Source organism: Drosophila melanogaster, chromosome X (genome assembly GCF_000001215.4).
Source record: "Drosophila melanogaster chromosome X".
Taxonomy (NCBI): domain Eukaryota; kingdom Metazoa; phylum Arthropoda; class Insecta; order Diptera; family Drosophilidae; genus Drosophila; species Drosophila melanogaster.
Window position 1 is genome coordinate 918,772 of NC_004354.4, and position 22,287 is coordinate 941,058.

The window sequence follows — 22,287 nt, forward strand, 5'->3', positions numbered from 1 at the left end:
GCCTGCCACCTGCCACTCTGCCACTCTGCCACATGTTGTGGCTACGAAAAGTTTCACCGGCCCGCCGGACTGTGTCTCCAAAAGAAAACAATGGAATAGAAATAATGAATAAGTAAACATTGCGCATACGCCCCGTTCGCATGTTCACAAAACAGGCAAGCACAGCTTTAACTTGAGGTTTCGAAAAACAATTCGGGACTGCAGTTCCCTAGTTCCGCTTAATATGCAACGCCGCATGTGAAGTCTTTGGCTACCAGCTACTGTTTTTTAATCGCACACTGATTTTTTCGAGATTTTGTTCAATTGTGCATGGCCAGAGAACCGAGGAAAGGCGTTGCCCGAAGAAGGGGCAGTACCTGTCAGTCGAGGATCCATTAATAACACCCTGCTGCAGCTTTTGACAAATGGGCGAGTCCAAAGGAGGCGAGGAGGGCGAACGATTTCATATCACAGGCTCACATGGAGAAACAGCTCGTTGTATTTTCTGCAATATAAATAAGAGTATAAGTAACTTCCTTGGGAATTGGCTCAAACTAATATGAAAACGCAGCACAAACCTAAGGTTTCTCTCTGTGCAGAAACTATGAAACTTTGCGTAGTCCGAAAGCGTTAACAATGTAATCCATATTTTGCTGGTTGATTGCCGGCAAATTGAAAATGTCAAGTGCACACATATCCGAGGAACAGCAGGGAAACGCCATGGGAAAACACGAACTTCGCATTCGCGGAGGCTCCGTTTAAATACACGTTTCATTACACGCAGTTTCGAGTGCTCGTCATGAAGTTCGAGATGACCACAAACCCCTTCCATAACCATCCATTCCATTGTGACCATCCTTGCAAAATGTCCCTTCGCAAAGCTCAAAATCCTGCGTAATTCGCAGGATGGAGGGCAACCAGTCTGCCAGTCAACCAGTTCAACAAATTTAGACAGCAATACAAAACAACAGGCATTGGGCGAACTTCACGGCTGCTTTATCAAATATTTAACTCGCTTTTCATTGTCTGTCGGTGCTGCTTGTTGCTGGTTTTTGTGGGCTGCCATCGGTTGTTTATATGCATAAATTTTATTACACATATGCTTTTTATGCGGCACAACAATGCCAGCGCAAGTTAATGCAACATAAAATTTTCATTTTTTATTTATCTCTGTGCCCTTTTTTGTTCGGTTCTGTTTTTGACTTTTTCCGAGCTCCCTTGAGGGAAACGCACGAAATCAAAGGAGAATAAAATAAAGCACTAAACAAACGAACAGGGGGCCCTTGAGAAGCCAAAGTTCGACTGGTTGAACACCCTAGAAAACATATGGAGAGGAGCAACAGGGCAGCATTCTCATCTAGAAAAACATTATCAGCCTGCTTGATAGAAAGCAAAAGCCATTCAAAGATTGAGACCAACTAAGGGTATTGGCCACATATACTCCTCATGGATACCCAGGAGAAGCGGGAACAAAAAGCCTCGCAATAAAACTGCCACACACATAGCACATGGCATAAACCGCAGGCGTGAACCACGCCCCCGCACACACAGGCTTATGCGGACACACATATATCAGAAATATGCTAAATCAGCATATTTGCGAGTTTATTTACAAGGACATTTATAAAAATTTACGGTCGTGCCGTAAATTGCAGCCGCCGGGCAGGTCTTGAGATTTATGCGTCGACGATTATATCAGAAGGGGTGAGGTTAAAGGTTACAGGCCTACTAACGTCAAAGGGGCCCAACTGTGTTGCAATTTAAAGACACAGTGTTCTCGAAAGGGGAACTCGATCATGGAAGCAGGCCGATTCGAAAGCTACATATACTTTCAGATTGTTACCACTTGGATGAACCCTATATGTACAAGTCTTGAAACCTTAACGGTTTTGTTTCTAATTGTCTTGGAAATGTTTTAACTAAAGCCCAAGATGGAGAACATAATCGCAATTCCACTAGCTAAGCAACGGGTATCTGATATTTGGCGAACTCGACTATAGCATTCTCTCTCGATTTTTCCCAGGGCCGCTAGTAAAGTAAAATGAGTTGAAGTGAAGGATATTTGTATCCGACAGTCGAAACACTTCTGCTTCTTTGTTTTATACTATGTTGCAGCAATAGAAAAAATAGCATTTACGATTGAACCAGTTCGTCTGGATAATGAAGTCAGCATTAAGTCGCGTACTCAGTTTATTTGCATATTCAGTCCCATTTCACCTTTGTGAGTCTGTGCGGCAATTAAACTTCAATTGCAGAGGGAAGTGGGCAAAGGCGTTTAACCCAGGGATACAGATTTTTTAATTAAACTTTGCTGCAGCTGCATTCTGCCCAATCCTTCGCCAATCCTCCAGCCCTTCACACGAATCCCGTTCACTTCGAAATTGATGGTTTTAATTAGGCATCGGAGCCGCTGAAATGACACTTTATGCGTGACACGGGATTCCCTATCCAGCGGCGTGGACTGTGGCAAAGTTGTCATGACTGGGATACAAATCCTTATCGCTATAAATTAATTGAAGCTGGCGTAAAGCGGTCGGCATCAGTGACCAGCAATGCAGAAAACTTTGAAAAATTCCAAAAGTCCATTTCGGGGCTAACCCTGATTTCAGTCCATTTTGCAGGCCCACATTCACTTCAGTTAACCCTTTTCGAAGGACGCATGTTTCTCTTTTGCCCGTTCCTTCCTTACTTGGTTCATTCCCAGCACTTGCAGGCGTAAAAGGATGTCTTAGACTCACACGCCATCCAAAAAATGTTATAGGAAAAGCAATCCTTTGAATTTTCGATTTCACCCCTTAAAAACTTAATAATCCGATCAAGTGAGGAAGATTAGTAGAAAAAAATAACCTGGCACATATAGTCTGCAATAGGTACCAGAAAGTCCATCATATGGTCTTCGGAAGACTACTTTATTTTTTCGTCTTGACTGCTTCAATTGCCATGAAATTTATGTGCCGTCGCTCAGCGTGAACTTGATGCGCATAAATCCACATGAAACGGATATTAAAAAGCATGAAACGAGCCCATCCTCACCCTCCACATCCGTATTGACTATGTAATATGTAGCTGATTGACTCGCATCTGTGTTGCCGTCCTAAATATGAGCTTATAAATTGGCAGCGGGCAACGGAATGCTCGAGCTCGTGCGCCTCATTTCTAAACTCTGGGTTCGTCCTGCTGTCTAACTTAGGTGGGTTATGTTTCAGCTGGACTCTTGGCACGGGTTCCAGCAGCCGGACGCAAGCCCTCTGTTCTCGACCGGATAATTGGTATGCTGCTGTTTGGAAAACTGTAAGCGACAGCTCATGTTACTGGCCACTGAGGGGGCTAACGATGGTTCAACGATGGGTTAAGACTTTGTTTTCTGAACATATACGAGTATATTAATATCTTAAGCACCCATTGAGTATTGTTTAGGCTTAGAAGTACCTCAAAGTAATCATTCAAAGCGATCGACTACGCCTAGTGATGTTAAATATGCTAATACTGGATAAGCCAATCGATTATTCACAACGAATTCCCCCATCGAGCTGCAATAATCTGCAGAAAACCTTGACCATTGCAAAAGCCGCCAAGGATGCGATGGATGCGAGGGACTCGTAGTCGGACGTCGGGCACTAATGGCCTCATAAATATGCAACACGAAGCAGGCTGAACTCCACCTGAGAGGCAGGACTGGGCAAAATAATTTTCCCAGACTCCATGGCAATTCAATTCAATTCGGCTTACTGTCAGTTGTATCTGTAAGTGGCATTTCCATCTCGAAGAGAAGATCCTTCTAACCTGCTGCCGTTGGCATATTTGATTTTGTAATTTGCATTTGATAAGCGGCTCTGAGCAGGACTAACCCCCAAAGTGAAGTCCTTGTCATTGTCCTGGCCTTGGCTACAGTTTCGGCTGGCTTCCCGGGTTCTTGCCACCCCCGTACGGCAGCTCCAACTTGCGGCTGCAGCCTTTGTTTTGTTTTAATTCCATTGAAATACATTTATCTATGCCAAACCAGCTGGGAAAAACGCAGCCCAAAACAATTGGCTCAGTTTGTTTGTCTTGAATTCCATTATTTAGCCACGTTTTTTTGGTAAGCCCACAAAGATTTGCCATTTAACACAGATCAACAGTGCTAGCGTATGTGTATAATAATAATGTTTATTCTGAATTCTCGTCATATAGCAAAGACAGCAACTAAAACAAACGACGAAAAATATAACGAAAATATTCGAAATGAAACCAAAGATTCTTAAATATTGCTTAAACATAGTCACAATGCAATCATAAATAAACTGATTTATCACAATTTCGGAAACAAGAATTAAAATTTATATTCGAAGTCGAAAGAACTTCCGGCAAATCAGTAAAAACACAACGCTATAGTAAATTCAAACAATCGTAAACAAATTTGGCGATTTTTCACGTGGATGATGTGTCAGATGCTTTAATGGTTCCTTAGCTTATAACATTCAGTTTCATATATATATATATATATATATATATAGTTAAATACCAATTAAAACGAGTAGATTTAGATCTATATCAACTAGTAAGTTGTACTTGGGTATTAGTATAACATGAAGGGAAGACCCTCGGACTTCGGAGACTATAAGCCTATGACCCTTGCAAAATAAGTTAGTCTGCATTCCAAATGTTAGTATTATGAAATGTTTAGACATTCGGTTTTCGACTACAAAGCAGTTTTACGCAAGCTAGTTTTGCAAGGGTATTCAAATTTGTATATTTCCAACATATACAACTTTGTAAGGACCTAGAGTAGGATTCATCAGGTTAAAGCAAGGGTGCGTTCAATCTGAAAAAATATATAAGTGAAGGTTTCGGCTTTCAAAGTGTTCCCACACTCACCTTCGTGATTTAAGGTCCATTCGGTCCTTAAATCTCTTGGAGCAAAGACTGTGTACCTCCCTGACTGCAAAGTTCACTTCTAGATGCTTAAGTGGGAAAATTGGTATCCAAATGGTAAACTGCAACTATAAGGTTTAAAGATCAAGTGTTTTAACAAAACCTATAGTTTCGAGACAGAGAAGCCCAATACGATCTTATTTGAACCGATTGGAGGTGCATTCTTGGTTAATACTGAGTGCATATAGAGGGTTTATATATATGAGGCAGCATGCGCGATGCAAACTCTGCAGTAATTCACTCAAAGCGCGCCTGCTGGTGGCTTGTCCATCGCTCGCCTCATTTAAGAACAATAGCCATACCGTAGGTTTTCTGCATGAGTCGCGATCGCTTCGTCTCTCTCTTTCTGATGCAATATCTCAATGGGGTCGGGGTCTGTCGAGAATCGCTGACCAGATGCATGGGTGCGGCGATCGATGGGAGATGAATCGTTTAATGATAAATAAATTATGTGATTCGGCGCTGCCAACCGCTACTGCCGCATTACGTGCTACGTCCGATTTGCAACCAGGCGAGCAACAACTGCAATGCCGGCTGGAGCAGCACCAGTTTTCAGATATCTGTATTGATATTGATCCGCGTGAGAAACTCGCCGTGCGAATCGGCCACAGCGCGTATGATCTCCAGCAACAGTTCGCGCGACAAGCCGGCTATTTTCGGCAGCCTTGCGACCTTCGCAAAGTCCTTGACGATCAGCTTGAGAGCGTACTCCTTAATATCATAGATCTTTGTGATGTCTGAAGCCTCCAGCGTCTGCAGCACGTTCTCGAACGTAATGTTGTGCTCAAGAGAGTATTTGCAGAATGCGTGAAGCCGATTGTTGGCAAGGCCATAGAAGCACGGCGCCTGGAAGAGATAAAGTGCATCCTGCGGCGGCATCTTCGTCTCGCCGTAGTAGATGTAGCGCAGCAGGGAGTGGAACGCCTCAAGCGAGGGAGAAATCTCTCCAATTTGGATCTGGGTGAGAGCGGAATTGAATGTTACTCAGGATCAATACTGGCTTCAACAATTTAAATGTGTATACTATTATCACGGGAACTACTTATCAATCAGCGATTTCTACAAAGTTCAACTCACATTGACTGTGTTGTCCGGTGGCATAAAGGATCGGAACATGCCCTGAAAGTAGGTGCAGCGCGATGACAACACAGATTTGTGGGCTGGTATCACATGATCTTCTAGCACCAGGCTAATGTCGCAGAAATCTTTGCCAGTGGACTCCAAAAAGGCACACAGATCGATCTCCAAAGTGGTTCCTAATCAAAAATTATACCTTCAGCTACCAATTTGTCAACTATCGACGAACCGTACCTATATTGCCTTCATAGCTGGTATCTATCACCAGCTTGCTGGGATACAGGCGCTTGCGGATGATCTCGACCAGCAGAGGCTTGTCCAAATCGCTAAACTCACTGGACATGACCACGTCAGTGAAGTTCTCCTCCTTGATGATGAACTGCATGCAGTGATCCTTAATGATCTTAATACTGTGTTGGGGAGTGTTTACATAAATTAGTTTCATTTAAATACGATCCAAAGGCTATATCTGCTCTCACTTGCTCTTATCCGCATTGTAGAGCGCCTCCAGCACGTTAAGCTTGTTAATCTTGTAGTCCAAATACTGGATACAGCCGTGGGCCAGCCGCGGCATGGTAAACAAACCGGCAAGTTGGTAAATATCTGTGATCAGAATGATGATGTTCTTGCTGTAAGTGTCCTTCAAGTCAATTCGATCGGTGTAAATGTAATTCAATATGATTTCAAAGGCCTCGGGGGAGGCGTTGGCCAGTCGCACCTCCAACATGGGTCCGCGGTCCCCGCCCGCGCCCGCATTCAGAGCCAGTGCATCTACCTGGCCCACCCCGTAGACCTTCTCCATCTGCTGCTGGCGTGCCTCCCGGGCTGCCAAAATCTTGTTCCTCAGATACTTCGAGCGCGCCGCCACAAAGGCGATGTGTGCTAGTATGCGAATCTCCTCCGCTCCGACAATAAACTGAATGTCGCAGAACTGTTTGTCCTGGAAGAATTTTCCGAAGTCATCGCGCAGCGTGCACTTCGGGTACGACGAGAACTGGAAGCGATAGGTGTCGCCCCTTCTCACACTATTGTCCACGGTTCCGCCAAATATGTACATGGCATCGCAGATGACTGCCGAGGCATGGAACACTCTACCCGAAGGCACATCCGAATTCTGTTCAGGCTGGATGACGGACCAGACCTGCGAGTCTAGATCGTAGCAGTGTAAATCGTTGGGCAGCGTTGAGTCCGCCGATCCCCCGAAGACATACAGGAACCGATCGTGATGCACCATCGTGTGGCCATATCGTCGCGAGGGCGGAGCTGAGGTAGCGCCTCGCAAGACGGGCTCATTGGAAATGCGTCGCCAAGTTCGCGTCTTGAAGTGGAACTCAAAGAGCGAGTTCGTTATCTGCAAGCCACTCTGCCCCGAAAAGACGTACATGGCGTCCCTGGCCACTGCCACGGGGAAATTGCAGCACGTGGGCGGACGATCGCCCAGCTGATCCACCTCCTCCCACTGATTTTCACCGGTGAGGTTTAGCGTCCACATGTCGTTCAGCCGAGCATTGCCATCGTAGCCCGCATAGATCCACATTTTGTTGTCATACACGGCTGCTCCGTGAGCGGATCGAGGAACCGGCTGGCGTCCGGAGAACTTCCATTCCACCCACATGGCGCTCTGGAACTTGTATTCGAACAGATCGTTCTTGTTGGTCAAGTTTGAGTTGGAGTGAATGTCGCCGGTGTAACCCCCAAAGATGAACATAGAGCTGCCGGCCACCACCGCCGAGTGGTGGTATCGCGGAGCAGGCGGAGTTCCTGTTGCACATGCGCGGCCCCATGACTTGTCCTTAACGCCGAAGCGAATCAGGTCGTTTAGCATGTTCTTGCCGTTGTCACCTCCGAATACAAACATCGCATCCTTGTAGGCCACCACTGTGTGCTTGCTTCGCCTGATTGGGAAGAAAGGGATAGGGAATATAGATATTTTCATCTATATGGCTTCACAACTCACTTGGCGCCCACGAACTCGGCGCATTCGAGCATCCTGGTCCACTGATGCGTGGCCGTGTAGGAGGTGAAGTCCACGTTCAGGGCATTGCAGCTGTAGCTACCCGGGGAAGTGGCCTTTCCGCTTCCACTGCCACTTCCACTGCTGGCATTGCTTGCCGCGTCATATGCCATACTACATCCCGATCCTCCTGGTCCGCTGCTGCAGCTGCTGCCCGGAGGATGCGAGGAGGAGGCCGCTCCACCACCGCCATTCCCTCTAGAGCTTCTCATTGAACTGGACATGGACATTCGGAGATTCGCCCGTATGTGCTGGGCGTCTAAGCAGCCGGCGGTGGAGGCGCTTTTCCTGGCCTTGTTCCGTTTGCTCGACTTGAAGGAGCTGCGCAAGAAGAAACTCTCGTGGTGCGGACTCGAATTCTGGCTGGGACTCTGCTGATTGGCAGCTGCCATACAAGCGGGGCAATAAAGGATCCCGGCAGGAGTGCTGCCACCGCTGATGTTGGCTAATCCTCTGTCCCTGTCGCGATCCCGCTCAAATCCACCTCCGCCACTAGCTCCGGTCACAAATCCGCACACCGCACTCAATCCACTGGAAATCGAACTGGAGCCCAGCCCACAGCTAGCGCGCCCGCTTCCGCTGGTACTCCTGCTCCCAGAGGCGCTTCCTCCTGCTCCACCTCCTCCGCAGCCTCCTCCGCCACCACCTCGTTCCGTGGATGCCACGCCAACGCCTCCGCTGATCGACTTTAGCATTAATTCATCACACGCCGGAAGGATCCTCCGTCGTCCTCGTTGTGGGTAATCGTGCTCCGGTTTTCACAAATTCCAGATTTTATATGCAATTGTATACATTCGCAGCTTAACTCGTAGCTGTTATCGGCTATCGATAACGCAACAGTATAGCCATGGTATTTGGTATATTTCACACTGTTCGCTATAGTTCACACACATACACTCTCGCACGGAAGATTTAACTGAACCGAACCATTATAACGGTAGAAACTGTTAACTTTACTTTTCCAATAAAGAACTTGGAATTTAACTTAAAACTAAATGTTCCTTAGCATTGCCGCGTGGCGCCCACTTGAAATGGGTTCAATGTGGGGCAGGCGTGTCTCTTTGCCCATTCTTTTTAAATTTTTAAAATTGTGTGCAGACTCACCACGTTCTGGTGGCATTAGCGGCCGACGAGAATTTCGTCGCTGACTTCGTAGTTCATTTTGTTGGCTTGCATTTAAAGACGCCATCGAACGTAGGATATTTAAGCACAAACACAATTATTACGATTTTAACCAACCGCTTAACCAGAAAACTGAACTTTTTGTGACGCTTTGCAGTTGGCGGGCGGCATGTCTTTGGTATATAATGTGTGTCAAATGAATTTGCGTCAAGTTGGCGTCGGTGAGTTAGGACGGTATTTATGGTCGGAAAATACGTGGTCACACTGTACATATAAAAAACGACGAGAAGCGGGTTTGTCTAAAATAAATTGTTGAACTAAGTTAAGGTAGAATTAGGACAATGGCCAGCGGATCCAGGACAACCATTTTGCCCCAGTCGAAGGAGGCGCTTCTGAAGTCCTATAATGCGCGCCTCAAGGACGACGTTCGCAGCATGCTGGAGAATTTTGAAGGTAAGTGCGGCTCAGTTGCTCCGAGCAATAGATTGTAATACCGTGTTCTCCTCCAGAAATACTCAAGCTGGCGCGCCGTGAGAGCCACAGCCAGATTTCGAAGACCACGCAGTGCGAACAGGATGCCCTGGAAATGCAGGTCCGCGCGGCCAACATGGGTGAGTAAATCCACTCCCTGGGAACCAGATTCGAGCCATTTCCTTCATGCATTCCGCTTTATAGTCCGTGCCGGCGAGTCTCTGATGAAGCTGGTGGCCGACCTAAAACAGTACCTAATCCTCAACGACTTTCACTCGGTCAACGAGGCCATCACAAACAATTCGCAGCTGTTCAGGAACACACAGAGCGAGTGCGACAAGAAGCTGATGAAACTTAGGGACGAAATGGCCATGGACTTGTACGACCTGGAGGAGGAGTACTACACCAGCATTTTTAAGTAGCGCTAGGAGGGGAAGGGGTTCACCTTATTTGTGATGAACTGGCTTTGGCCGAACTGTAGAATTTAATAAGAAATCATTACCACATTCACTTGTAAATTTTGTTTAGCAAACAGCTAGTCGCGTCGCACTCACAAGACCTGCTCCTGTTCCGCCTCCGAGGACAAGGAGCGACTGTCCGGAGAGGCCGCGCTCAGGCTGTCAACTAGGTCGCCCGTGTAAAAGAGCACCGCCTTCGGGACGATTTGGGTGCGTAGCAGGAAGCCCACTTCGAAATCGTTGCCAAGGATCAGCTTGGTCTTTTCATCCGCGAGCGACAGGTCCAAGGCCTGCGGCGGAGCAAAGAAGCGAAAGAAGGACTCCCGAGGCATGACCTTGGTGACTCGGTGTGCTCTGTTCCTTCGCCTGCTTTCCACCGTTTGGAGAGTGAGATTGGAGCCATCGCGCCAGTGGATGTGGCAGCCTTCGCAACGAACTATTTCGGGCCCTTCGAACAGAAAGGGATACTCCGGGTCCGCCGAGTGCTGCAGAAAGTAGCGCTTCGTGAGCAGCAGCGAGGAATCGTGCAGGAAGCTATTGGGCCGAAACTGAAAGATGACCATGTAGCTGTCCTGGTCGTAAGCCAGGCGCACATCCATTAGGCTCTCCAGAAGCGGCTCGTCGTGATCCTGGACCAACTCCGAGAGCAGGGGCACGTTCTGGAAAACTGTCAGCCAAAAGCGTGGAACACCCAGCGTAGTCGGCGAAACCGGAGCCAGTTTTTGCCTCAGCTGTCGCAGCTCCTCGTTGTTCCCGAAGTCCAGGTACAGAGCATCCTGCGGGTCCTCGGGCCAGGTCTTCTCCGTTTGGATCGGTGGCTCCACCGAACCCTCCAAAATATCCCGCCTCGCATCGAAGAGCGCGCAGCTCTGGCCGTAGAAACGTCGCTCCAGCTCGTAGACTTCCCGGAAGAACTGCTCCGAAATGCGTACCTGTTGCAGCTGATTGTGCCGCAGTGCCCGTATGCGGTTCTGCACGGGCTCCGCCAGCTGGCCGATCATGTGCCGCAGAAAGGCCTTCCGGCTGCGGGCGGGAAGGTCCGCCGGACTCAAAGCCGGCTCTGTGGACTCCTGGGTATATGTGCCCAGGGAGCGCAAGGACCCGCTGATGCCGTCTGCCCTCGACTCCGTGTGGCTGTCTTCCTGGGTAACCCCCTCCGCGCTGTCAGCCATCCCAATCATTGTGCAATTCGGTGCAATAACTTCGAAATTTGGCAACATATATGTATATAAATCTACAAGTATATTCCAGCTCTGCGACTGGGCACTTGGAAACTACTATGCTAGATCAAAGCTGTTCCTTGATTTCCACAGAAACCGGCCTACTACTGGGAACGAAAATTCGGCTGATGATTCCTTGGATTTGCCCAGAAGCAATCGCATTTTTGATTACAATAACTGCGTAATCTAACAAATAATTTCGCCTACGAGGAATACCACTTCAGAGTTACGTGCATAATTAATGAAGGCGAATTCCAGAAACAGTGCATGATTTGCCGAATTCCGGGCAAATCGGTGGCCAATATCTGTCGGCGGTTGCGTTATCGGAGCTACCTGCTCATGAGCCCAGATATGGGCTGTGGACTGGACACTGAAGGGAGGGTCATGCCCGGCACTTATCGGCCCACCATAAGCTGACATTGCGGCAGGTCGGAACCGGACGGCAGCATAATGCTCCATTCAGATCCCGAGCATGGTTTATTTTGTTGGATTGAAGCTATCTGCCCCGCCGCTCGCCTCTTATCTGCGACACCTGGGCACTTGGGCCCAGTCTTGGTGCCTGGTCTTGGGTTTTATTGGCCCGACGGAGCGATAAGTGGGGCCCGTTGTCTTTTGGGTGCCATAAACCGATGGCCCGAATCGCCATTATTTATTGGGAGAAAAACCGAAGTAGCTGTCCAATCTAATCCGTTCGTCTGTCGCATGCTAATTTATGGGCGACTAATCCTCACGGGGGGTCCAATTCCTCCACCAGCGATTCGGTAATCTTCCTCATCGACCCGAGTCCACCAGATTGCAGCTGCACCGGATGGCCTCCAGTGGATATTGCTGTTGGATTGTTGGTTAACTGAATTAGTTTGGACTTACCGATGACATCAGCGCGGCCAATGACTTCAGAATCTCGAATGTCATTCAAACAAAATCTCTTTATTTTGATAGGATGGGTCTCCCCCATACTTTTACATGCTATCTTAAACTGAAAACAAAAACAATTCGTCGGCGTCCTAGAAGATGAAGTCTTCGTCCTGGCCCTCCTCTTCCAGCAACGAGAGGCTTCTCTCGAAGCGCTTGATGTCCTGGTACCAGCCGGGGTCCCCGGACGATATATCCTCCGGCCTGCCGCCCTTGTGGCGGTACAGGAACTCGGCGTGGCCCTGGCCGGGAACTCCGTTGACCGTGCAGGCCACAAACTGGTTGAACACCTTAGACTCCCAGTCGCCGCCGACGTAGCGCAGCGCGGAGGCCTCCACCTGGATTTGCACGAGGTACTCCCGCTCCTCGGTGCGCACAATGAAATTCTGGTGCTGCGGCGGCGTTCCCTTTTCGCCGTACGAGTACAGCTCGAAGTTGCTCCCGGTCAGCGGCTGATACTGCCGCTCGGGGCTGCACACGTAGCCCACCTTCAGGGAGGACAGGAAGAAGGACGGCTGACTGAGGCTGCCCACCACCATGCTGCTGCCATCGTCCATAAAGAGGGCAAAGTACACGTACCGGTTGATGGAGCTTAGGCAGCGCTCGGTGCCGAAGCTGTGGTCCCGGAAGCCCACCATTTTCAGCGCCAGCTCCTTGCCATCGAGCGTGACCTGGCCGGCCAGTTCTCCGTTCTGTTCGTAGTGGGTGCGCTTCTCTACGATGTGGTTGACGCTGCGCAGCAGGCTGTAGAACTTTTCGTTCCAGGCCTCTCTGGCTATGGAGTCGGCTATCAGGGCGCTGCTCAGATCTCTGTTGTAGTCGAAGTGCTCAGCGGAGGAGCTTTCGAAACGGAGGTCCAAGTCCACGGCTACGTCCTGCACGTCCGGCCCTTGAGTTTTCAGCAGTCCGGAGTACTTGAGCCGCCACACACGCATAGATGCCTCCTGGTAGACGTGGAAGCCTCCACCCTGGAACGCGTTGCTCTCCGCTCCATCCGCGGTGGTGAAGTATACCATATCGGGCAGATTCGGCGAACTGAACAGGCCGCTTTCGGGAAGCCACAGGTACAGTGCCGCCTTGAGGACTCCGCGCCTCCTTCGCTCCAAGGTGACCATTAGTTTCTGGCCCTCCTTGTTGGCCGCCATGAAGCTGACCACGTCATAGCTCTTCGGGTCGTTGCTGAGCTGCTGCGGCCTGTCGACCTTGGCCAGGTGCTCCTCGGAGCCGAGCAGCTCCTCGTTCCGACGGTAGATGCGGTACCTCAGGCGGCGAAGGACAAGCAGGGCGATCCAGAACTTCACCCGGTAAAAGATGCCTTTCAGTGGGTACTTGCCGAAGATTAGTGGCGGCTTCAGGCCCAGTAGCTTAAGTGCCACGACCACCAAGGCCGTTAGAATGCCGAAGATCAGCCCGAGCGCTGCGATCATGTTGTGTCCCAAGATGCTCAAAATCTGTTCAAAATTAAATCCTCTTTGGAGTTCCGCGGAATGTCGATCCTCGTCAAAAATGCTCCGTTACCGAACGGCTTGGCCAATTGGACGCGACTGCGAGGCCTGCACTGGACAATGTGTGGGGAAGTGGGTCTTGTGTCCCGCTTATCGCCACTCGATAAGCCGCCACCGTCTAAACCCACTTTTCGGCCCCACCTCCTCGGACTGGGCTTATCGGGTCGGAATCGACGGGCTTTGCGGCGATGCATGACTAGCTCGCTAAATCTGGATCTGTCTGCGCTCGCGATTTCTGATTGATACATTAGCTGGACTCGTCATCGTCATCGTCGCCAGGAGCGGCCGATAGCCAGCTCCAGATAGCCGTGGTGCAGGCTATCTTCTGGTGCAAAGTCTGCTTGCGTAGAAGTTCCACAACGATTGGCCAAGATAAAAAATTGCATAGACCGAGTGCTTCAGCAAATGTGTTCGTGGGTACTTGGATGTGACCCGACTGGATGTAGTGGGGCTCTGGAGCTGACAATCTCGCCAAAAGAGAGATTTTCCAAGTCGATGGATGTGAAAACTAGCTGGAGTGCTGAAACCTAGCCGTTAGAATTCGATTCAAGTGCTTCAAGTGCCAGACTCCCATTGCCAACACTAGAAAATGTCCTTAAGGGACGCGAAGAGCACTTGCCAACACTCGGAAATCGCGCCTGCGCCGGAAAACAACAAGCGCCTAATCAATAAAAACATAAAATTTAGTGCGCAAGGAGCATCAGCATCAGCAGCAGGAACAGGAACAGGACAAAAACAATATTCCCCAAGGACTCCAACAGAACGCACAGCACCTTCCGTTGAGGCCGAGAAAGCCACATTCGATTGGCAGGAGCTTCGAGGACAGAGGATACGCAGCTACCAGGTCTGCAGCCCGCAAGAGTGAACATTGAGGATTTGCTGTCGCAAAGGTAACAACTGGGAAAAGTGTTGGAGGAGGGGGGGGGGGGGGGTCGCGGAAGTGGAGGCAGTTGTGACTCGAATAACCAAACTCTTTTGGACCAGGGCCCATCTGAGGCTCTGAGCAGCCAGGTGAACCAGTCAGGTCCAGGGAAGAAAGCTCCAGAGGATCGAGGCAGCCGCGGAAGCATCCCAAGCGCATACGAAGAACAGGACAAGATGTACAAGACCATCAGGCACGGGGAGAACAGCTTGCAGTACACGATTCTGCCCCAGAACGACGACTTCCGCATCGAGGGCAAGCTCTCGGGCTCGGGACGATCGGGCTCCGCCGGCGGGGGAGCCTCCTCCACCGCCTCCGTCAAGGCCAAGGGCCAGCGACGCCGGCGATCCTTCTTCGCCTACTTGGGCTTGATCTTCGTGTGCACCGTGATCATTGGCGCCGTGCTCATACCCTTCCTTGTGTCCGCCGAATGTCTGCCGAACCCCGCAGAATGGTTCTTGAAGACCAAGGCGGCCCTGATCCACAGTCCGCAGCCAGGCGGTGGAGATTCGGCTGGCACTTCCTCCATACTGCCCACAGGATCGCCCTTTCTGCAGCAGAACGTGGGCCGGAATGTGAAAATTGTGAACCGGAATGGCATTGAGCAGTTCGTAATTCGGGTGAACAAAACCAATCCGAGTGCTAGCACCACCAGGAGCACCACCACTGGCCCCAACATCGTGGCCACCAGTTCCAGCAGCAGCAGCAGCACCTCCACCACAACGACGACGACAACCGCTCCAGCCCCCACAAGCACAAGCACCACCACTACGACAACCAGGGAGCCGCCGGTGACCACTCCGAGGTACCCGGCCCCGCCGCCGCCTCCGCCGGCGACCACGATCACCACCCGCATCATCCAGGTGCCCCTACTCAAGTCCGCCGCCAAGAAGCCCATAATGCCGCCAGTGCTGGCCAAAGTCCAGGGGCCGCAGATCCAGGCCGGAGGAGGCCAAAACTCCAGGCTGCAGGTACAGGCGGGCACGGAGCACGAGTCGCAATCGAAATTGGAATCGGAATCGCAATCGGAGGGCGGAGGGCAAAAGAGCAACGGTGCCTGGATAAAGACGCACTGGGCCTACATCGATCCATCGACGTACTTCCAATGGAGCGTAAGTCGCACGCCACAACTTAGCTGCCCTGTTGGCCGCCACTAACTCCCATTACTCCCATTGCAGGGCTACAAGGACGAGGATAGCGTGCTGCTGCCCGCTCTGCTGGGCTTCGCCCTCATCGGAGTGATTTTGATCATCACGGTCTGCCTGGTGGCACGCAACAAGCGCACCATTGTGTCCTCCGTCCGCAAGCGGAATCGCAATGTGAGTATACTGTGCATTTGGCTTGACCAACGAACCGGAAGTGGGAGGTTGGGTGTTCGCTTGGTGAGCGGCGCGTGAGCGGGTGCGTGGGTGGTAGCGCGTCCTTGAGCCCGTTCTCCTGCCGTTGTAGTTGTTTTTGTTGTTGTTGTTCGGCATCGCGATTGAATCACGAATCCTAGCATTAAGTCTGCATGGCTAGGTGTTCCAAGGTGTTCCACCTGCACTGCATCGAGCTCCAAACATAATCGACTAATTCGAGCTGCGCGCTGTTCGTGTAGCACAGTGAAAGAGGTGGTGCGGTCTTTTGTTTACCTTTAAGCTGTTAAGTGAAGTGTGAAAATAGTGCAAATCTTGAATAATTGTGTATAAAGAACCAAAACTTTGAATAAAAATATATTTGGCGCCAAATCGAACTGCAGCCCTGGTCGTGAGCGATGGCAGTGCGGAAAATCATCGCACGAAGATCGCCATGGCAACAAGGACCAAAAAATACCAAAACCACCACAGCAGAGACGGCGTCGGCGCGGGTGCGAGCAAGACGGCAGTCGCGCAGAGAGAGTGCGTGGCACTTTAGCCAGGGCTGGGCAAACCACAAATTGGAACCAGCGAAAAATACCTTCGAAATTTGCAAGCTGAGTGTGACAAGAATAAATAGTTCGGCCAACAAATCGGCTTCACAGTGAAAAGTGCAAGCAAACAAAAAGTGAGAAGTGCGCGATGTGCCATCCCTGGTGTAAACACGCACACACACACACACACACGCGCAGGCGGCACACAGGTGAGCACCAGTAGCGCAGTCGACAGCAGCAGCGGCGCAGGCAGCGGCAGAGGCAGAGCGCCCAGAGCAGATACTTCAGTTTGCGTCGATTGTGCCGATTGAGATTCAGATTCAGTTCCAGATCACAACCCGAATCGGAGCCGCCAGTGTGTGCCAGACGCAACGCAACGGAACGGAACGCAAGGCAACGTCTACGTCAGCAAAATCACGCTGCAAGTCACCAGTTGGCCGGAAGATTGGCGAAAATCCTGTGAGTAAAAATGGCAAGCGTGCAACAACAGTTTTGCCAGCGTGTCGCTTGGAGTCTCCCAGTGTGCGTGCGTGTGTGTGAGTGAGTGGGAGCGCGCAGCCGTGTGCGTGCGTGTGTGTGCGAGCGTCGGTGAGCAGTGCCAACAAGGCAAAATGTGTGTTTGCTGTTGGGGAGCATCTTGACCAAAGTAGTCACTCCTCGGAGCGCCAGGAGGCGCTCAAAGGGTATTCGCCCGAGCACGACACCATTCGGCAGCTGTGTGCACAGGTTCCCATTCATGGAAAGTGGGCAGAGGCGCGGAATATGCCAGGCGAGCGCGCAGGTATCAGTTGTGCCGGACCGCACTTGTGGGCACTTGTGGCTGGCAGATTGGAGCCGGGATGCGGAGTAGCACCATTGGAGCGCACTGCTACTCAGTTGGTGTTCGTTGCTAAAAGCCACTCCGGGCAGCATCGACGGCATCATTCAACCGATGCAACAGACGGCCAAGCTGAAAGGGCGACGTGTCACATATGCGAGGCTACTACAGATGCTCCCCCGCAACAACAAGGGCAGGAAGTCACGCAGGGAAAGGCGAACAGCCAGCAGATCTTGAATAACCAACTCATAAACCATTTCAGAAACCCCTGAACCAGAGCAATGGCCATTAAACCGGGACTCGGTCGCAAGACCAGCAACAAGAACCCGCCTATCCTGAGCCACGAGTTTGTGATCCAGAACCACGCGGACATCATCTCCTGCGTAGCCATGGTCTTCGTGGTCGGCCTGATGAACGAGTCGACGGCGGCGTTCGCCAGCGCGTTCATATCCCTGCACCACAACGTCAGCGGTGAGGACCCCAGCCGGGAGCAGCCATATGGCAAGCCATACACCTACATCGCCGGCATCAAGGATTACTGCGCGATATTCTTCTACACGCTGACCTGCATAATCATGCACGCGATCATCCAGGAGTTCGTGCTGGACAAGATCAGCAAAAAACTACACCTGTCCAAGTTCAAGCTGGCCCGCTTCAACGAGTCCGGCCAACTGGTGGCCTTCTACCTGCTCTCCTTCGTCTGGGGCGCCCACGTGCTGCTGAAGGAGGGCTACCTCGGACAGGTGGCCCAGCTGTGGGAGGGCTTCCCCGACCATCCCATGAGCTTTCTGCACAAGTTCTACTTTGTGGTGCAGCTGGCCTACTACCTACACATGCTGCCGGAGCTCTACTTCCAGAAGATCAAGACCAAGGAGGAGCAGCAGCCCAAGATCGTGCACTCGATCAGCGGCTTCACCCTGATCGTCCTGGCCTACACGCTTAGCTTCCAGCGCCTGGCCCTCGTGCTGCTCACGCTGCACTACTTCAGCGAGCTGCTGTCGCACGTCTTCCAGCTGATCGGCGTGTTCGACCGCGAGGAGCGACTGGCCAAGCTGCGGGTGGTGAACAATGCCGTCTTTTTCCTGATCCGCTTCGCTACGTCCGTGATCGGTGTGCTCACGCTGTACTACGGCATCGGGGGTGTGCGATCCCTGCTGGCCTTGGGCGGCCTGATCGCCCTGCAGGGCTACCTGGTCTTCTCCTTCATCACGGAGCAGCTGCGCGCCAAGCGCGAGGCCAAGAAGGAGGCCAAGCGGGAGGCCAAGCTGGCGCTGCAGACCAAAAAGCCAGCCAAGACGCCCAAGGACAAGGTGAAGCGCAAGAAGGAGAGCGACCTGCCTGAGGCGGACCAGACCTCGCCCAGTCCCATCAAGCAGAAGCTCAAGTGAGAGCCGTCCCGGCCGAGCAGAGCAACAAAATCTTCCGCACACTTCCAATTCAAAACGAATGAGAGATAGAGAGAGCAGCACCATGGACAGGAGCCCAGGTTGGATTGGTGGACACTTGCCACTGACCACTGAACACTGGCTACTTGGCTCCCTGTTTGATGTAATCTCGTTAGCTCAAAACTACCACTGCAACATTTCTGCTGCATTTACTTCCTCGACACACAAAAGAACGAACTATTTCTTAGCCTAAATGTTTTGTTTCATTTAAGTTTACGTCATTTTTAAAACAAATTTTTTTTATTTTTATACATACAAAAAAAAAAAATGAAAAAAGAAACAAATACAACAAAAGAGAAAAGCAAAGCCCACACTGCGTGTTTTCAATTGCTCCTCCTCCTTCTCCTGCAACTTCCCATTGTCCTGGTGATTACCCCAAGGTGATCCATATGGTGATCCGAAGCCTGAATAACTTTTCTCTCTTGCAGGACATCGAGGAACAGGGCGCCGAGGACAACGCCACCCTGCTGACCACCACCAACCTGTCGGACGACGACTAATTGGAGCTCGTTCAGATGATTCCCTGTTCGCCCTCGGTTCCAGCTTTTGATTTCCGGCCTGCTTGAGCGATCCAAAGTCGCTGGCTGGGCCATCGCCCACTTCGCCCATCCGTTTGAGACACACACGATTACCCAGACACCTGGACCTGCTGAGATGGCTCCACGCCAGCTGATCCAGTATGCTAATCCCGATCCCGATCCCCAAATTTCCCCTCCGCTTCTGGCCATGAGGCAGGCGGAAGGCGGAGCAAAGAGTAATCCAAGCACGAAGAAGACTGTTTCTGAAACTACTGTTTAGCTATCCCCAAATTTTTCCAATGCTTGTCTTCACCCCGCACTGTCCCCCCCCTCTTACCAATCACCCATCCTTACAAAACTGTGTGCGTGTGTGTGCTGATAGTGTGTGTGTATGTGTGTGTGTGTGATCCCCAAGATACCCGTTACTTATAAATATGCATAAATGCAAGAGCTAGCTTGATAACTTGACGTGCGAGGGATGTGGTGGTGTCCACGCTGGCCACTGAGCCCCTCCGTGCACCACCAATAGCTGGGCTCTCGGCACGAAGATGTGACAATGTTCGATCTCATCCGAAGTACTTTCCAAACTAACCGAGCTTTTTAAACACAATCCACCTTTTGTGTCTGCTGTTCCTGCTGCTCTGAAACCAATTGGTGGACGCATCGCGGAAAAGGGAGCACCGAGGCACAAAAGCACCGAGGCACAGCCCTCGGAAAACGCACTCAAATCAAATGAAACGTCCAGAGATATGAATATTTTTTTGCAAGCGACTACACCTAATTTGCAGCACAGGCAGGCGGGGATGGGGATGGGGATGCAAGTCCGTCTTGGCCCAAAACGCTTGGCGATTCGATTCGATTCGATTCAGATGGGACAGTTGGGCAGTGAGCAGTAGGGCGGTGAGAAACCGTAGCGGGGGACTACTGTTCGTCTATATAAACTGTGTATAACTGTGAGGCATTGACAAGTATTTGAGATGATCTGTATTTTTGTAAGCGTAATATTTAAAGCGGCAGCCAATAACGAGACAACCAAATCCAGAGAAGCAACTATAAAGCGTAAGATATCGGGCGCAGCAGCCAACACACGCGACACACAATTTATTTGCTCAACGCAGTACACACCACACATGATACATACAGCATAAATGTAAATATATATATATTTATCTGCATACATATATATATATACAGAGTAAGTTACGCAAAGTATGAGGCTTGCATTTACATTTACGAGCGGGATATATCCTCCATATGTATATGTTATCACTAATTTGCAAAGCTAAACTAAGTCCATATATACAAACCAAATATCGGAGGTGCAAGTGACGAACACACACTATATTGAATGTTTTTGCTTGTTAAAGTAAATAATAAAAATGAAAACTCGAAATCACGAAATCCATAGCCATCGAGGATCACAATCCGCCCATTTACGGCTGAGCCTGTTCCTGTTCCTGCTGCAGTTTGTCCCGCTTGCTCTGCTGGGCAGTCAGGTGGTTCTGCACGAAGCTGTGGAAGTTTTGTTCTTCGGCGGTGCCCTTCGCGTCCTCCTCCATCTCCTCCTCGTCTTCGATTTCCGCCGACTCGGGCACCAGACTAGGTGCCATTAGGAAAATGCTGTTTCCAGTGTGCGGCGGTGGGTCCTGAAATAGTTAAGACCCTGCAGTGGGTGCACAAATAGCCGAGGAACTGTTCCTACCTGAAGCGACAATCCCAGGGGAACGGCATGGCCGTCCTCTTCCACATGATCCACTGGCTTTGGACCCGTCGCACTCTCCGCCAGTCGCTCTTGGCGCTTCTTTTCGTAAACAGGCTTGTAGTCCGTCTCGTACTCGTCCACGCTTTCGAGAATCTTCGTCAGTAGCTGGGTGAAGCCTACGCCTGTCTTGGCCGAGACGCCGCACGTTCTTAGATTCTCGTAGAAGGTGTCCAGGGTGAGCGACATGGTGCGCGTGAGGTTGCTCACGAAGCTGTGCTCCTCCTCCTGGGCCTCCTGGAAGGCCTCGAAGTCTGTCATCCAATCCATCACAAATCCGCAGTCCTTTAGGTCGATCTGTTTGAAGCGGAAAAGAAGTTTTCTATACATCTGGATATCTGGGTTGCCGGGAAAGTCGTTACCTTGTTCAGCGCCACAAGGAAGGGCAAACGGGTCTTGTACAGGATGGAGCAGGCGTACAGCATGTTGGACATGAAGGTGGTAGGGCAAGCACTGCGCTCCACATCCATTACATAGACCACAATGGTGGGAAACATGGTGGCCAGTCCCTCGGTTATGATGCTCCCGGAAGCCGACCAGTTAAACACCTCGATCTGTCCGGGCGTGTCGATCACACACCACTTGTGTCCGCGCTCGCCAGCGCGACGCACTAGCTCCGCAAACTGTGCCATTTTGGTGGTGAACATATTGAGCGCGGTCACAATGCCACCGTTGGGACCCAGTTGGTACTGCTTCATCACCTCCCGGTAGTTGACCGTGTCCCGTATGTCCACGTGCGCCGCGTACGGTACTTCCCTGCACGCCGGATCCAGGTTGACCACGTACGGATTGAACTTCTCCTGGGCGTGCTGGATGAGCTTCTGTGTGAACGTGGTCTTCCCGCTGCCGGCCATTCCCAGCACCAGTATGCACACGGGCGACTCCCGGATTCCCTCGCTCAGCGACAGCGCCTCCAGCTTGATGCTCTCCACTCCCTCTGCCATTTCTCTCACGGCTTCACTAAGAATCAAAACAAAAACAGGAGGCGCAAAAACAAGCGTGCAGAGGCAGTGTGACCGTCCTATGGAAAGTGTGCTCTTTGCGCCGCCTGAATTCGCTTCAGATACCAACAAACATCAGCTGTTGTTGCTGCTTTTTATCCTGCGTGGAAACATGTCGGCCATTACATAGTTAACACACTCCCTTAATCGCAGCAGCCTTCGTGGAATCACACATCTTCAGTTTTGCCAGTTCAGTTTTTGCTTGCCCGCCAAAAAAACAAATCAAAAAAAAATACCGAAGAGTTTAGAACATACCGTATATATCGAA

At 50.7% G+C, this 22,287-nt stretch overlaps 8 protein-coding genes across 14 annotated transcripts in view, besides 1 other annotated feature; 3 read left to right on the forward strand and 5 right to left on the reverse strand.

Moving 5' to 3' along the window:
• Positions 1-9,204, reverse strand: part of CG43867 (uncharacterized protein) — a 119,759-nt gene extending 110,555 nt beyond the window's left edge. The window contains exon 1 of the mRNA NM_001272180.1: positions 9,086-9,204. The gene's annotated coding sequence lies outside the window, so the exon portion shown is untranslated. The remainder of the gene's footprint in view (positions 1-9,085) is intronic.
• Positions 1,924-1,989: a mobile genetic element.
• Positions 4,118-8,811, reverse strand: Lztr1 (Leucine zipper like transcription regulator 1). 2 transcript variants are annotated; one of them, NM_130513.4, is made up of 6 exons: positions 7,925-8,811; positions 6,447-7,862; positions 6,202-6,377; positions 5,968-6,146; positions 4,834-5,847; positions 4,118-4,780 (listed from the first exon to the last, which is right to left on the reverse strand). In NM_130513.4, exons 1-5 carry the CDS (start codon positions 8,674-8,676, stop codon positions 5,443-5,445), a joined length of 2,928 nt encoding a protein of 975 aa, NP_569869.2. In that variant the 5' UTR covers positions 8,677-8,811; the 3' UTR covers positions 4,118-4,780; positions 4,834-5,442. The 2 variants fall into 2 exon arrangements, with proteins under 2 accessions (NP_569869.2, NP_001259114.1); NM_001272185.2 differs by having other exon boundaries at positions 4,397-4,780.
• Positions 9,205-9,367: 163 nt separating the features above from the next.
• On the forward strand, positions 9,368-10,089 carry MED22 (Mediator complex subunit 22). Its single transcript, NM_130514.5, has 3 exons — positions 9,368-9,556; positions 9,613-9,714; positions 9,779-10,089. Exons 1-3 carry the CDS (start codon positions 9,445-9,447, stop codon positions 9,994-9,996), a joined length of 432 nt encoding a protein of 143 aa, NP_569870.1. The 5' UTR covers positions 9,368-9,444; the 3' UTR covers positions 9,997-10,089.
• Positions 10,027-11,327, reverse strand: CG3708 (uncharacterized protein). Its single transcript, NM_130515.3, has one exon. It carries the CDS (start codon positions 11,211-11,213, stop codon positions 10,125-10,127), a length of 1,089 nt encoding a protein of 362 aa, NP_569871.2. The 5' UTR covers positions 11,214-11,327; the 3' UTR covers positions 10,027-10,124.
• Positions 11,328-12,159: 832 nt separating this feature from the next.
• CG3706 (uncharacterized protein) lies at positions 12,160-13,704 on the reverse strand. The gene has a single exon (NM_144377.3). It carries the CDS (start codon positions 13,589-13,591, stop codon positions 12,257-12,259), a length of 1,335 nt encoding a protein of 444 aa, NP_652634.1. The 5' UTR covers positions 13,592-13,704; the 3' UTR covers positions 12,160-12,256.
• Positions 13,695-20,653, forward strand: CG32815 (uncharacterized protein). Of its 2 annotated transcripts, none has more exons than NM_001297834.1 (4): positions 13,695-14,559; positions 14,654-15,703; positions 15,770-15,910; positions 19,170-20,653. In NM_001297834.1, the coding sequence occupies exons 2-4, from the start codon at positions 14,768-14,770 to the stop codon at positions 19,239-19,241; spliced, it is 1,149 nt and encodes a 382-aa protein (NP_001284763.1). In that variant the 5' UTR covers positions 13,695-14,559; positions 14,654-14,767; the 3' UTR covers positions 19,242-20,653. The 2 variants fall into 2 exon arrangements, with proteins under 2 accessions (NP_001284763.1, NP_726709.2); NM_166865.3 differs by having other exon boundaries at positions 14,355-14,559.
• Positions 16,461-19,051, forward strand: TRAM. Of its 5 annotated transcripts, NM_001272186.1 has the most exons (3): positions 16,655-16,688; positions 16,810-16,938; positions 17,559-19,051. In NM_001272186.1, exon 3 carries the CDS (start codon positions 17,578-17,580, stop codon positions 18,682-18,684), a length of 1,107 nt encoding a protein of 368 aa, NP_001259115.1. In that variant the 5' UTR covers positions 16,655-16,688; positions 16,810-16,938; positions 17,559-17,577; the 3' UTR covers positions 18,685-19,051. The 5 variants fall into 5 exon arrangements, with proteins under 5 accessions (NP_726711.1, NP_001259115.1, NP_726710.1 ...); NM_166867.2 differs by having other exon boundaries at positions 16,461-17,067; NM_166866.2 differs by having other exon boundaries at positions 16,655-16,938.
• On the reverse strand, positions 20,399-22,034 carry CG3704 (uncharacterized protein). Its single transcript, NM_130516.4, has 3 exons — positions 21,381-22,034; positions 20,962-21,315; positions 20,399-20,905 (listed from the first exon to the last, which is right to left on the reverse strand). The coding sequence occupies exons 1-3, from the start codon at positions 21,960-21,962 to the stop codon at positions 20,693-20,695; spliced, it is 1,149 nt and encodes a 382-aa protein (NP_569872.1). The 5' UTR covers positions 21,963-22,034; the 3' UTR covers positions 20,399-20,692.
• Between the last annotated feature and the right edge of the window lie 253 nt (positions 22,035-22,287).